The 12,590-nt window shown below is 41.5% G+C and overlaps 2 protein-coding genes and 1 long non-coding RNA gene across 3 annotated transcripts in view; 1 reads left to right on the top strand and 2 right to left on the bottom strand.

The window, feature by feature from the left end:
• Positions 1–9,702, bottom strand: part of LOC103506169 (squamous cell carcinoma antigen recognized by T-cells 3-like) — a 44,117-nt gene extending 34,415 nt beyond the window's left edge. The window contains exons 1-5 of the mRNA XM_026821286.1: positions 9,655–9,702; positions 8,897–9,071; positions 6,644–6,825; positions 5,830–6,072; positions 5,349–5,487 (exon numbers count right to left, since the gene is read on the bottom strand). Coding sequence (XP_026677087.1) covers positions 5,349–5,487; positions 5,830–6,072; positions 6,644–6,825; positions 8,897–9,071; positions 9,655–9,702 — 787 coding nt within the window. The remainder of the gene's footprint in view (positions 1–5,348; positions 5,488–5,829; positions 6,073–6,643; positions 6,826–8,896; positions 9,072–9,654) is intronic.
• On the bottom strand, positions 2,039–2,618 carry LOC113466143. Its single transcript, XR_003390633.1, has 2 exons — positions 2,457–2,618; positions 2,039–2,075 (listed from the first exon to the last, which is right to left on the bottom strand). It is a non-coding gene; the product is annotated as an uncharacterized LOC113466143 (long non-coding RNA).
• A 145-nt stretch (positions 9,703–9,847) lies between the features above and the next one.
• The window catches only part of LOC103506165 (lon protease homolog, mitochondrial-like), a 32,084-nt gene continuing 29,341 nt past the window's right edge, over positions 9,848–12,590 (top strand). Inside the window, exons 1-3 of the mRNA XM_026821285.1 lie at positions 9,848–9,857; positions 11,197–11,409; positions 11,826–12,018. Of these exons, the coding sequence (XP_026677086.1) occupies positions 9,848–9,857; positions 11,197–11,409; positions 11,826–12,018 (416 nt within the window). The remainder of the gene's footprint in view (positions 9,858–11,196; positions 11,410–11,825; positions 12,019–12,590) is intronic.

The raw sequence follows: 12,590 nt of genomic DNA, 5'->3' as shown, positions 1-12,590 counted from the left end.
GGAAGACAATATAGGACTGTAGGAGAAAGCCAGCCGTTCCGAGAATGAGATAAAGATAAAGTTCGACTCGGCCAGGAATCGAACCCGCGACCTAGCGCTTAGAAGGCACAAGGTAGGCTCTACCCCCCTCCTTTATTAGGCGGCTAACCTGCCAAGTAACAAGACTTCAAGATTAGTATCATAAAAACGCCTAGAAAATCGAATGGTAGATATGCAATGTGCTATGCTTTTCGAAATCTTTGTGCTCGTTGATTTAGATGGCGGCTGAAAACGATGACAACTTCAAGTAAGTTAAAGACTAAAGACCACTCTCTTCACATCCATTTCCTCTCTTTTTACCCCCTCCCTCCTTTCCCTGCACTCTCTCTTCTTCCTTGACAAAACTCACCAAGACAATCCTCACTCACTCTTGTTCTTATCTTCATTCCTCTCATTTTGAACTTTTATCCTACGTTTTCTTGCATCTCATCTCATTTCCGATTTATTTTTTATTTTTCAGTCCTCGCACTTTACTTCATCATAAGAAATCAATTCAATAATCTAATAATATTACAAAATCCAAAAATAGTGTAGCCCAACACCAGATTAAATCTGAAAGGGCTACAGAGCTACTTTTTTCCTGTCTTTGTAATGACCTTTGTTAAAAAAAAGTGCGTTTATCGATGAGGATTTTTATAGACCACGTAAAATACATATGTAGGTGACTTGCCCCCCGGGATAGGAGAAAGTTATCGTTCCATGAACGAACCTTACCTGGTAGGCCGGCCACTCACTATCAGGTAGACCTGAGAGGCGGACCTTTTCAGCCGTACCTGTCAGGTCTACCTGATGGTGTGTGTGATGTGCTCATCAGATATCAGGGTACCTGACAGGCGGACCTCTCGGGTCTACCTGATACTGAGTGGCTGGCCTTAGATCCACGACCTAGCGCTTACAAGGCAGACGCGCTACCCTTCAAGATTACTAGGCTGGTAGGGAAGAATCTGGTTGGGGGTCTTTAAACAGGGAGTAGACCAGCTTAGTCTGGCTGGGGACTTTAAATAGGGAGTATACCAGCCTGAAATTTTCCTTTTTGAAGAATTAGCAAAGGTTAAGTGCGATGCAGGTGCTCCACCTTCCAAGGTAACTAGGCTGGCTCTAGTTATATGTTACGAAATCCCCTGATTTTAAACGTGCCACAGTACGAAAACAGGCAAAAACATGGCTGAGACCATCACCCAGGTGTAAGGCAGATACCTTCTCTTTAATCTGCCATCACCATTCGGCGAAAGCTAAAGCCGCTACAACAACAAAACATTATTTTCCTCGAGGTTTGATAGAGGGAACTGTACCTGCCAAGCAAGGTCTTATCGTTCCGAAACCGAAGAGAGGAGGACAGGATAGGAGAAAGCCAGCCGTTTCGAGAACGAACATTATCCCATCAGGATAAAATCCGCGCCGGGCGGGAATAGAACCCGCGGCCCAGCGCTAAGTGCAATGCAGTTGTAAAAAGAGGGACTTCCCCTTGGAATAATCCTAATTTATTGGTCAAAATTGGTTCAAAACCTTTTGAAAAATAGACAATATTCACCTTACAACTTTTTTTTTTTTTCTCAGAACACGGTTTTCTGACTTACTCCCTTCTTAAAAGGATGTACCGTAATCCCGTAAGGGTCGATCCCGTTTTCGGGATATGCTGCTATTATAGGGAAATCCTTAAAAAAAGTCCAATATATTGTAATAACATATTGAATTCCATGTTTTCAGGTGTGCTACTTTCAAAAAAATGGATATTTTGGCGATTTACAAGTGCAATGCAGTTGTAAAAAGAGGGACTTCCCCTTGGAATAATCCTAATTTATTGGTCAAAATTGGTTCAAAACCTTTTGAAAAATGGACAATATTCACCTTACAATTTTTTTCCCCCCCTCAGAACACAGTTTTCCGACTTACACCCTTCTTAAATCAATGGGCTCAATTGTCAACTTACATCTGTGTTTTTCGGAGATAGTTCCCCTGGTGAGTAGAATGAGTCCACATACCAGATCCTTGAAAGCAATACCTTTGTTTGTGCCCCCACATGCTGTGAAGATACTCTGCAATGTAAAGAAATTGTCATTAGTAACCTATGAACATGAGGACATACAGGGACCAATTAAGGACTAACTTACAAAACCTGAATAGATTTTCATGTTTTTTTTATTATTATTATTTATTGAAATTAAAGAGAAGTTTGATTGAAGTGTAACAATGGATGTCTTATCATTCTGAAATTGGAGGGAAGAGGACAGAATAGTAGAGCCATTCTAAATTTCTGATAATAAACATTAAATTTATAGGATAACCTTTGGCCCACCCAGGTTGATACTGAACCTTTGACTTATCACTGACAAGGCAGATGAACTACCCTCCACACTGACTGGGCTGGATACTTTCACTTTTTTTTTTTATTCTTCAAGACTTGAAATAAAAGTTACCTTTGCAATCTGAGCAGGAACTCCAGGACCTAAAACTTCACGAATGAAAACTTGCTGAGAAATATGACTACTGGATGGTGCTATCCGTCGGAATGCTTCTCGCAGCCGATTTAGGTCCGATTCTTCAACTGGGGGGGAAACAAATCAAGATGATTTACTAGGTTATTATCATTGAGATTTACAGTGTACCTATTTAACTCATTAGAGTTAAAGCAAAACTTCATAATACTGTGTATAATGTAATCAAACTTGAGTTCCATTTTTCATCATATATGAGTGCATACTTTGGACAAATTGTAAAAGTAAGAGTCCTATTGGTATAACACTGGTTACACTCCTGAAACAAGTATCTTTCTCTAAGGGTATAAAGATTTTTCTTTCTTTCTTTCTTCTTTTTCTTCTTACTTTCAAGTTTCAGTGCACAAAAGAGACCAGTGTTTAACTATCCTGTCTATGAATGAAAATTTAAACATTAAAGAAATTAAATGAAAAATCAATAAAAAGGAAATGGTCTTGTCAAGAGAGGGAAATAAAACACTTGACATACCACATTCCCAAGGACCAGACCATTATGAATCTAAAAAGATTTTCTTTCCATCTTACAATTTGTTCTTCTATTTTTCAAACCTAGCCTGGCCCTGTTAATATGCATGACAAATACCTGAAGAACAATTGTAACAATTATTATTACAAATAAAGTATATATCTATCTATCTAAATACCTGAAGATTGGGCAAAGTAGGGTTTAGGGGTCAACAAACCTTTCAAGATTTCATTTTGTCAAACTAGAAAGAGTATAAACAGGAGTACAAGAGAGATATCACCTTTTTTCATGCTAAAGACACCTTTACTTCTTCCCCAATAGCATGTTTCGAAAATCGTCATTACTCTTCATGGTGGAGGTTTTACTGTCACTGCCAGGAGTCGAACTGTTATTGTTTAAGGAGGGTTTGGGAGCTGGGATCGACATCTGCAGAGATCTTGGTAGGAGGGAAAGTTGAGTACGTCCTTTGCCACGACTGAGGGAAAAAATAACAATATAACAATGGGTTATCATAGGGAGAAGCTTTCTAGTGACAAAAGGGACTTAAAGTAAAATAATAATAGTAATAAATAAAATAACCATGACCCAAACTTCTGACATTGCCCCAAAACGAATAGCTCAGCCCTAAAGGGAAATTAGCTACCTAATGGATCAAACAAAGAGTTAAGTTTTTACTCAATGATTTTGCAATCTGTAGGTATAGGTACCACACAAAAGGGAGAGAGATCAAGCGTAGTAAAAGAAAGAAGCCTAATAATGGGAAACAAAGTGTGAGTTTAAACTTCGTCTAAGTCAAACTAACTCCTGATTGGCAGAATTTTAATCCTAATCCAAAATTTTAAAATCAGCCATCTGGGCTTAAGTTTAAGCTGAAATTGTGGTTTTGGTCATAAAAGCACTAGGGAAGGAGGAAAAGTGCACTAGGTCTGTTTTACTTACACTGTGGGTTCGATTCCCGACCGGGACGGATGGTGTAGTATCACTAGTGGTATCCATAGGCTGTTCATCACTCGATGTAGGAGTAGGGGGGGACTTACCAGTCTTCTTAGGTGTAGTATTACTAGTGGTATCCATAGGCTGTTCATCACTCGATGTAGGAGTAGGGGGGGACTTACCAGTCTTCTTAGGTGTAGTATCACTAGTGGTATCCATAGGCTGTTCATCACTCCATGTAGGAGTAGGGGGGAGGGGTTTGGGTTTCCGTATCACCGTGGTCGTTACAGCGTGAGCGAATTTGGACTGCTTGGTGGGGGGTGGTGAACCATTTGTGCTAATCTGAAGGGGAAAGGGGGAGGTGAACTTGAATGAGGTTCCTACTTAATTAAATAATTACAATGGTATTGTTTTATCAGCTTAAACTTTAGCAAATGACCTGCTTGGTAGGGGCGTAGGGGGCGGCTAACTATTTGTGCTGATCTGAAGGAGAAGTGAAGCGAACATGAATTAACTCCTCGGCCTTCTCCTTTCCTTTCTTCTTCTTTGCTTTATTTCCACCTCCACCTCCTCCTCCGCCAGCCGTTTTCTTCGCCTCCTCCCTCTCCTTCTCCACCTGTTTCATTTTCTCCTCCACTCGTCCACAGGCGAACTCATAGCTGTCCAAACTGCCCTCTTGTTTCTCAAAGGTCAACCAGTCGGTGGCTATGGACTCGGGCCAGTCGGTTTTGCAGCTCAACGCTCGTTGGTACAACTTCCGTAGGTGCTTGTGATCGCCGAATTGTCTGCAAAAAAATCACAATGGACAGCTCAAGTGATAAGTTGATAGCATAAAATTGAACACAAATAGTACACGATAGGCTAGTTGAGTGGCTAAGAGGCAGAGTGGACCATTTGAGCTCATTCGAGCAGGATAAACAAGGCATATTCTATTCATTAATGAAATCAAAATGATTCTTTCTTTCATCATCATTTTACCATTTAAATAGTTTCTTTTTTTTTAGTCTCATTCGAGCAGGATAAACAAGGTACATTCTATTCATTAATGAAATCCAAATGATCTCTAGCTTTAGCCTGCGGGAATAAAGGGACTTTTCAGTCTCATTCTAGCAGGATAAACGGAGTATATTCTATTACCATCTTCAGGCATACCTTTCCATTGCAATATACTGGCACCAGATGGCAGCCTTGTCGGTCCCATAGTCTCGCAATATATCGTTCCAAACCAGTCGCATCTTCTCCAGATTTCGACTGCGCGAGGCTTCAAAGTATGCCCAGAAGTGGAGAAGCGGGGGGGTTAAAAAAAAAAAAAAAAAAAAAAAAAAAAAAAAAAATCGGGACAGTAAGACCTTAGCCACAAAAGGTGTGAAAAAGCTCTGCTTTACCACAGGAAATTTGTGATTGAATTAACTCACCAGTAAGGGGTAGATCAGCGAGGGCTCTCTCATACAGTGTCTGTACACGGGTGGGGTTGTTACCTCCCTCCTTCGGGTTCTTCTCGTAGCTCAAGTAGGACTCGTAGGTTGGGAGTCGCGAGTTCGACTCCGTGCACATCTGTGTAAACAAGAAGAGGTTTTATTAAAGGAACCGTAACAACAGAGGTCTTGTAGTCAAGAAATCTAAGAGAGGACAGGTAAGGAGACAGCCGTCTATTCTGAGAACAAAACTCTAGACGTGTCGTGAGATTTTCAAAACGGAATAAACCTCTATAATAATGAAGAACTTAAATAAATAAAAAATTCCCTATAAATTCGAAAAACAGCACACGCCACTGGAAAAGTCCAAAATGTGTGGTAAGGAAGTTTCTCACGCCTTAAACTTTCCTTACTAGCTGTTTGATTTGCCGAGAAATGAATAGCTCAACCCTAAAGGGGATTAAGCACCAAAAACCCTCACCAGTGTCTCTTCAAACGTCAAAATCTTGGCCAACTTGGCCAGGGCTCCCTTGTATCCGAACTCGACGGCTTTGACGTCGACCACTCGACCTCCCTCGTTATTCACGCCAGACAGCCACGCATGGAACTCGGCGAAAGTTCGCTCCATGTCCATCAGAGGGCAGGACAGCTGACGTTTGAACAGCGAGCCCACTCGCTTCTGCTGCTCCAGGACCGGCTCAGAGGAAGGGTCTGGGTTCGATGCCTGAAAACAGGTGAAAATTGGAGAAGTAGATATTGATTGATTGCTTTTTTTTAAGATGAGCGGTGAAACAACCGCCGTTTTTATTTCGTAGCAAAGAAACAACAGCTACATTAGACGCGTGTGGTCAGTATCGTAGGTCAAGACAAGAACACCGAAAGTTTACAATAACCAGATTGAAATAGTTTACTTTATTTTTAACAATAACATAAGTTTACAATAGAACTTCCCTAAAGAACCTTCTGGGAGGTTTGATTTGAAACAATTTGATTTGATTTGTTAGCCCTACTAGGTCGCGGGTTTGATTACCGCCCGGGGCGAAATTTATAAGGTTCATTCTTTTAATGGCTGGGTTTCTAAAGGTGAGCCCAAACATAGTCGACCAACCGCTGATCGATATGTTGTCGCGGCAGTGTGGATGGTTTAGTCAACATCGATCGGCGGCCGGTCAACTAGGTGAGTAAGTGAGCATGTATGGACACACCTTAATCTTTTCTCCCTCTTCCTTATAGTCCCTTCTATTGAACCTGCTATCCCAGCAGGATAAACACTTATTCTATACTATTCCACTTACCTGTAGGGAAGCCAGCATACAGTTCTCAAACTCCCTGTACGTCTCCCACAGAATAACGCCACTTGCAGCATGAATACCGCCATGGCTGAGACCTCGTTCCAGAACATTACGGACCCAGTCCACTCCATGACTTTCCATACACCCGATAGAGAACTGGCCGTATTCTTGCCATATGTCAACAGCTGAAAATATTAATGACGAAATTTTCAAGGTGGTGCAAACAACGTTTAAAAGTAGATAACTGAACTTCTTCTTTGCTTTTTCCCATGTTCAGACGGGGTTGGCACTCTTTGTCAGCCTCTCAATCAGCCCTAGGGTGCTTTTAGGCTGACATTTGGTTTTGGCTACAAATTTTACAAGTACTAAGTACTTTAGCAAGGAAAATTTATTTGCTTTCCCATAACTTCTGTATGAAAGAAAATGATGTGTGTAAAACCTTTGTTAAGTATTGGTTAGGTTTATATTAGACATCCTATGTATTAACATTATTTCTTGCCGTTTATATCATTATGGATACTTTTATTGTCTTAATTTATTTAATATTTAATATTTATTAATTTATTATGCTGTTAACACACATTATGCACAATTTACAATTACAATATTCTTATTTCTAATCTTGTCAGCTCCCATGGCGTAGTGGTCACTGCACTTGCCTTGCACGTGGGAGACCCGGGTTTGATTCCCGGTCGGGTCAAGAAATTTGTATCATGCAAATGATTGATTCCGTGACAGGCTGTTGTGGGGCCCACTTAGCCTCGTGTTCAGGTCCCTTTATCAAACCTCTTTTTAAAAGAGGGATGGAGGAGTGAAATTTAACGAAGGTTGAAAACTAAGTTGAGAGGAAGTAGGAGTGAAAGTCTTGCTATGCGCATTTGAATTCATCTCTTAATTACCTAACTCCACAGTGTCCGAAAGCTAGCAGTGAATGTAGGTACTGGTAATTTAATTGTTTTTCATTTCTGTTAATGTCTCTGTCTTTCTCTCTCACTCTCTCTCTCCCTCCCTCTCGCTCTCGCTCTCTCGCTCGCTCTCTCTCTCTCTCTCTCTCTCTCTCTCTCTCCCTTCTCTCTCTTTCTCTCTATCTCCCTCTGTCTCTCTCCTCTCGCCCTAAAGGAAGGGTTAATGCTAGCTTGGTTGGCAGCGCGTCTGCCTTGCAAGCGATAGGCTGCGGATGGATTTTGTTTGTTCTCGGAACGGCTGGCTTTCTTCTATCCTGTAATCTTTTCGCTTTCAAGACGATAAGACCTTAGCAGTTGCAGTTCCCTCTATCAAACGTTATCTATCCTACATTTGGTCTCCTTGAGGAAAAAAAAAGAAAAAAAAGTTAAGCTTCTACGAATCTCACCCCTACTGTCCACGGCAGATCCTCCCTGGGACCTATAACTTGGGTCAGCCTTTCACTATCAGGTAGATCTGACAGGTATCACCTGATCCGGTCCGCCTGTCAGGTCTACCTGATAGTGTGTGTGCTCATTAGGTATCAGGTAGACTTGATAGACGAACCTGATAGTGAGTGGCTGGCCTTCGGTCAGAGCTATATTATTCAAACTACTGAGTATTTTTCGGGAAACTTTCGGAAACGGAACCCGGTCCCTTTTGGAAACTAAAATGGCGGCTGTAGAGACTTCTTCAGTGACTTTTTCCGTTTTCGGACGAGGTCGGATTTTTTCGTCAGCCTCTCAATCAGTCCCGTGGTGATTGCTTTGGGCTGACATTTGGTTTTAGCTACAAAAATTTTACGAGTGCATGCCCTTCGCCCTCAACCTTTTCTATTGCTTTAGCAAGGGAAATTTTAGGCTGGTTTCCTAGCTGTTTAAAGTCCTCTAGCCAGACTAAGCTGGTATACTTTCTCTGTTTAAAGTCCCCCAGCCAGACCTTACCAGAACAAGCTGTCCCCCAGCCAGACTAAGCTGGTCTACTCCAGTAATCCCTGTTAAAAGACGCTCCCCGAAATAAATAAGAACCTTTGGGCTGCAATAGTCCTACATACTGGACTCCGCATACAGAAATTACGGAATTTCGTCAGAAAAGACCCCCCTTTCAATGTACAGTAGAACCTCGATTATTTCAACTCCAAAATCAGTTCAAAATAGAGCAATTACCTATAAACCATTTTGTTCTTTGGTATTCAAAATTTGCCCTTTTTTCATTGTTTTATACGGAGTTTCAATTATTTCAACTTTCGATTATTTGAACTACCCTCGGTCCAATTAGTTGAAATAATCGAGGTTCTACTGTACTGTAATGAACCTTCATCAATTACCAATTTCTGAGACACAGGCTCCTGCATAAGGAATCCCAGTAGAACGACGAGATTGAGGAGAAGATAGCCGTAGAAGCTGGCGTAGACAACTTCGCTGTAGAAAATGTAGGCGGAAGGCTCGAGGGAAGCCACTATGAACGCGATACTGAGGAGGGAGAAAATCTGAAATCAAAGCAATTTTTTTTTTTCAAGAGGTTTGACAGAGGGAATTGTAACTGCTAAAGCCTTATCGTCCCGAAATCGAAGAGAGAAGGAAGACAGGATAGGAGAAAGCCAGCCGTTCCGAGAACGAACATTATCCGTTCAGGATAAAATACACCCCGGGTGGGAATCGAACTAGCGGCCCAGCGCTTAGAAGGCAGACAAGCTACCAACCAAGCTAACTAGGCTGGCAAAATCAAAGCAAACAATATAAACAGTTCTGTTCTATAGATAGTCGAAGCCTAGTCACCGTGGAAGGTATCGCGTCTGCCTTTGTAATCACTAGGTCGCGGGTTCGATTCTCGCCAGGGGCGGATTTTATTCTAAACAGATAAGGTTCGTTCTCGGAACGGCTGGCTTGCTCCTATTCTGCCTTCCTTCTCTCTTCGAATTCGAGACGATAAGACCCCATAGCAGTTTGCGTCTATCAAATCAGGTCAGGTCTACCTGATGATAGTGAGGGGCTGGCCTTTATCTTTCAGTTCATTGTCATTTCCATGATTCATGAGTAGGTATACCTAGTTATGCCCATAGAGGTACTTACAATTTCGGTCCCTTTCGTCACAAACACAGGGGAACGTAACAAATCCATGATTCTGTCTAACGACGCACTTGAGGAATAGAAAAGTTCAAAAGTTATTTTATTATTATTATTTATTTATTCAAGAGGTTTGATAGAGGGCACTGTAACTGCTAAGGTCTTATCGTCCAGAAAGCGAAGAGAGAAGGAAGTCAGGATGTTCAAAGGTTAATAAACCGTTTCCAATGGAAACAGAAAGCACGAAGCAAAACTGTCACAGAAAATGAAAATCACTTCTTTCTATTTCCTTCGTCTTGGAAATTTTCAATTTCCGTGTACCTCTCTTAGGCCTTTCCTTCCTGTGATTGACAGGGCGACAGAGAATCCTGAAAGTTTCCTGAACAAAACTTTGTAACTGTTCCGAGAAAAAGGCTCAGAAAGACAGTCGGAACATGGGTGGTGGGTGACGGAAAAAGCTTGAGACCTAGGTCTCTCAGACTCTCAGACGGTCTGACAGAAGTAGGTCTCTAGATTTTTCCGTCACTCACACCCAGACTGTCTGACAGACCCAGGACTAGAAGACTGCAATCTCACAAACGACGAAGCAGGGAAGAAGCTTTTTTTTGTATCAAAAGAAAAAGGAACTACGTAGGTAAGGGTAGGTACCTACATAGGTAGAGTACCTACGTAGGTAAGGGCGTACAAAAAACTGATAAGGATTTATGAAAGAAAACGGAGGGGAGGTAAAATAAAATGCCATGCCTGTATACAGGACTCACAGATAACAGCAAACCGTTCTAACCGCGGTCTTTATTTTGGACATCAAGTCACCCAAATATCAAAAGTTGGTCCTTCTTCAATAGTTGACTTTTTGCTTAAAAAAAGCTGACGATCCGTGACCCGTGATTACTTCAAAAGTCGGTCCCTTCCAAACACGTATAATAGTGTCATTACCTCACAATTGACACAAAAACACAGGCTAGGTCCCTGACTGTAATGTAGATTCCAGTCATAGTATCCATCATAAATTGCTATCACTATCAGTTAGTAATCGGAAGATAATGGCGTAGAGAAATACATTTTCTTATCGGTAAAACTGTCACACCTCATCCCATTTTTTGTTTTTTTTTTTTTTCTCCAATCATATCCCTATCTTTCTTGACACAGTTATTGTTTCCTTAGCTTAAATATCGCTTGACTGAGATATTGGAATTTTCAGTTAGCTTACTGCTAAAGTTTTAGACGAGGAGGGTTCAGCTCAAAGTTTATTGAGCTCGAGATTGAATTGATCTGAAGAATAAAATATAAAAAAATCCTACCTAAAAAGATCCAGCCTCCAGATCCAAAGTCCACCGCGTTACTGCGCCACTGAGGTTGGTATAATAAATTTATTCTTTAATTGTTCAAACTGATAAAAACTGTTCAAATGAGGATAAACTCAACAAAGGGCGATCAATGTAATCAATTAATTAATATATTAAATAGGTATTAAATGAAAGTAATTTAGGTAATAATTATGAAAAACTACAACGATTCCAAACACGTAATTAATTGTTCCCCCCTCAGATTCTGATCTGGACTCGGCGTCCACCCTCATCTCGTTCAAGCCCCTTGCACAAGCACCGACAAAAGCCGCACCCCCACCCACGTCACCCGAACCCAACAAGAAAGCCGCCAAAGAGGCCAAAATCATCAACGACAAAATGCTGAAGCCCAAATCGAAACCCCTGAACGGAAAGAAGAATGCGCCCGAAACAAATCAAATAAAAAAGGGTTCAGGTAAGGGTAGAAGACTAGGAGCTCAGTAACCTGTAGTAGCCACTAAGAAAAAGTCTCCTTTTACAGGACCGTATCCAGGATTTCGTGGAGGGGGGGGGGACAGGAGTCCAAACAGTGATGTACCCGTGGCTGCTCTCAATTTTCGGAGTTCGCCCCACAGTAAAGGAGCAAAGATGATTTTTCGTTGGATCTTGCTGAATTTTAACCGCTTCTAAATCCGGACCGGACCGGTACTGAGTAAATATGTCAAATAATAGTGAAAATAATAGGAAATTTTGTTTTCAAACCAATAGACAAATCTCCAATGCACTCTGACGCGGAGCGACTCAGATATTAGCGAAAAAGAGAGAAGGGTTTGGTGTGACTTTAATGTAGGCCTCGGCTCTCATGAGTGTGCATTCGATTTTATTTTCAAGGTCAAGGTAACGCAAAGTCGTCCGGGAAATCCTCTGGAAAGCCGGAAGCCAAATCGGACAAAGTAGTCGTGAGCTATTCACTGTGGGTGGGCAGCAACGTGACTGCCCAGCATAGCATCAACATCACCACAGATTACAACGACACCTTCTACCATGTCATGCAGATGGCGGCTGAAAACGATGACAACTTCAAGTAAGTTAAAGACTAAAGACCACTCTCTTCACATCCATTTCCTCTCTTTTTACCCCCTCCCTCCTTTCCCTGCACTCTCTCTTCTTCCTTGACAAAACTCACCAAGACAATCCTCACGATCACTCTGTTCTTATCTCTTCATCCTCTTATGGTTTGAACTTTAGTATGTTTTTCTTGCATCTCATCTCATTCGATTATTACTTTCTTTTTACAGTCCCAGGCATTTTACTCATCACAACAAATTAATTCAGCATCTCAAGTCAGATACAAAATCCAAAATTAGTGTCCAAACAATCAGACACATCTGAAGCTTCCAGAGCATAACTCTGTCTGTCACTATTGTAAGCACGCTGTTAAATGAGAGTGCAGTTTATCGATGATATAGTCTTTAGAGACGACGTAGATACAATATGTGGTGGAAAAGTCTCGAGACCTTACATAGTGTAGGTCTTAGCTAAGACCTTTCCGCGCACGACACTTTTCTGACTGTCTGCCAGGACGGTCCTGATGCGTCGACTAGCGGGACATGTATCTTGTGTCGTAGGCCTAATGATTGTGTGTACCTATTCAAT

Source organism: Diaphorina citri, unplaced genomic scaffold (assembly GCF_000475195.1).
Source record: "Diaphorina citri unplaced genomic scaffold, Diaci psyllid genome assembly version 1.1 scaffold219, whole genome shotgun sequence".
Lineage (NCBI taxonomy): Eukaryota > Metazoa > Arthropoda > Insecta > Hemiptera > Psyllidae > Diaphorina > Diaphorina citri.
This window is presented reverse-complemented; position numbering and strand designations above follow the sequence as displayed.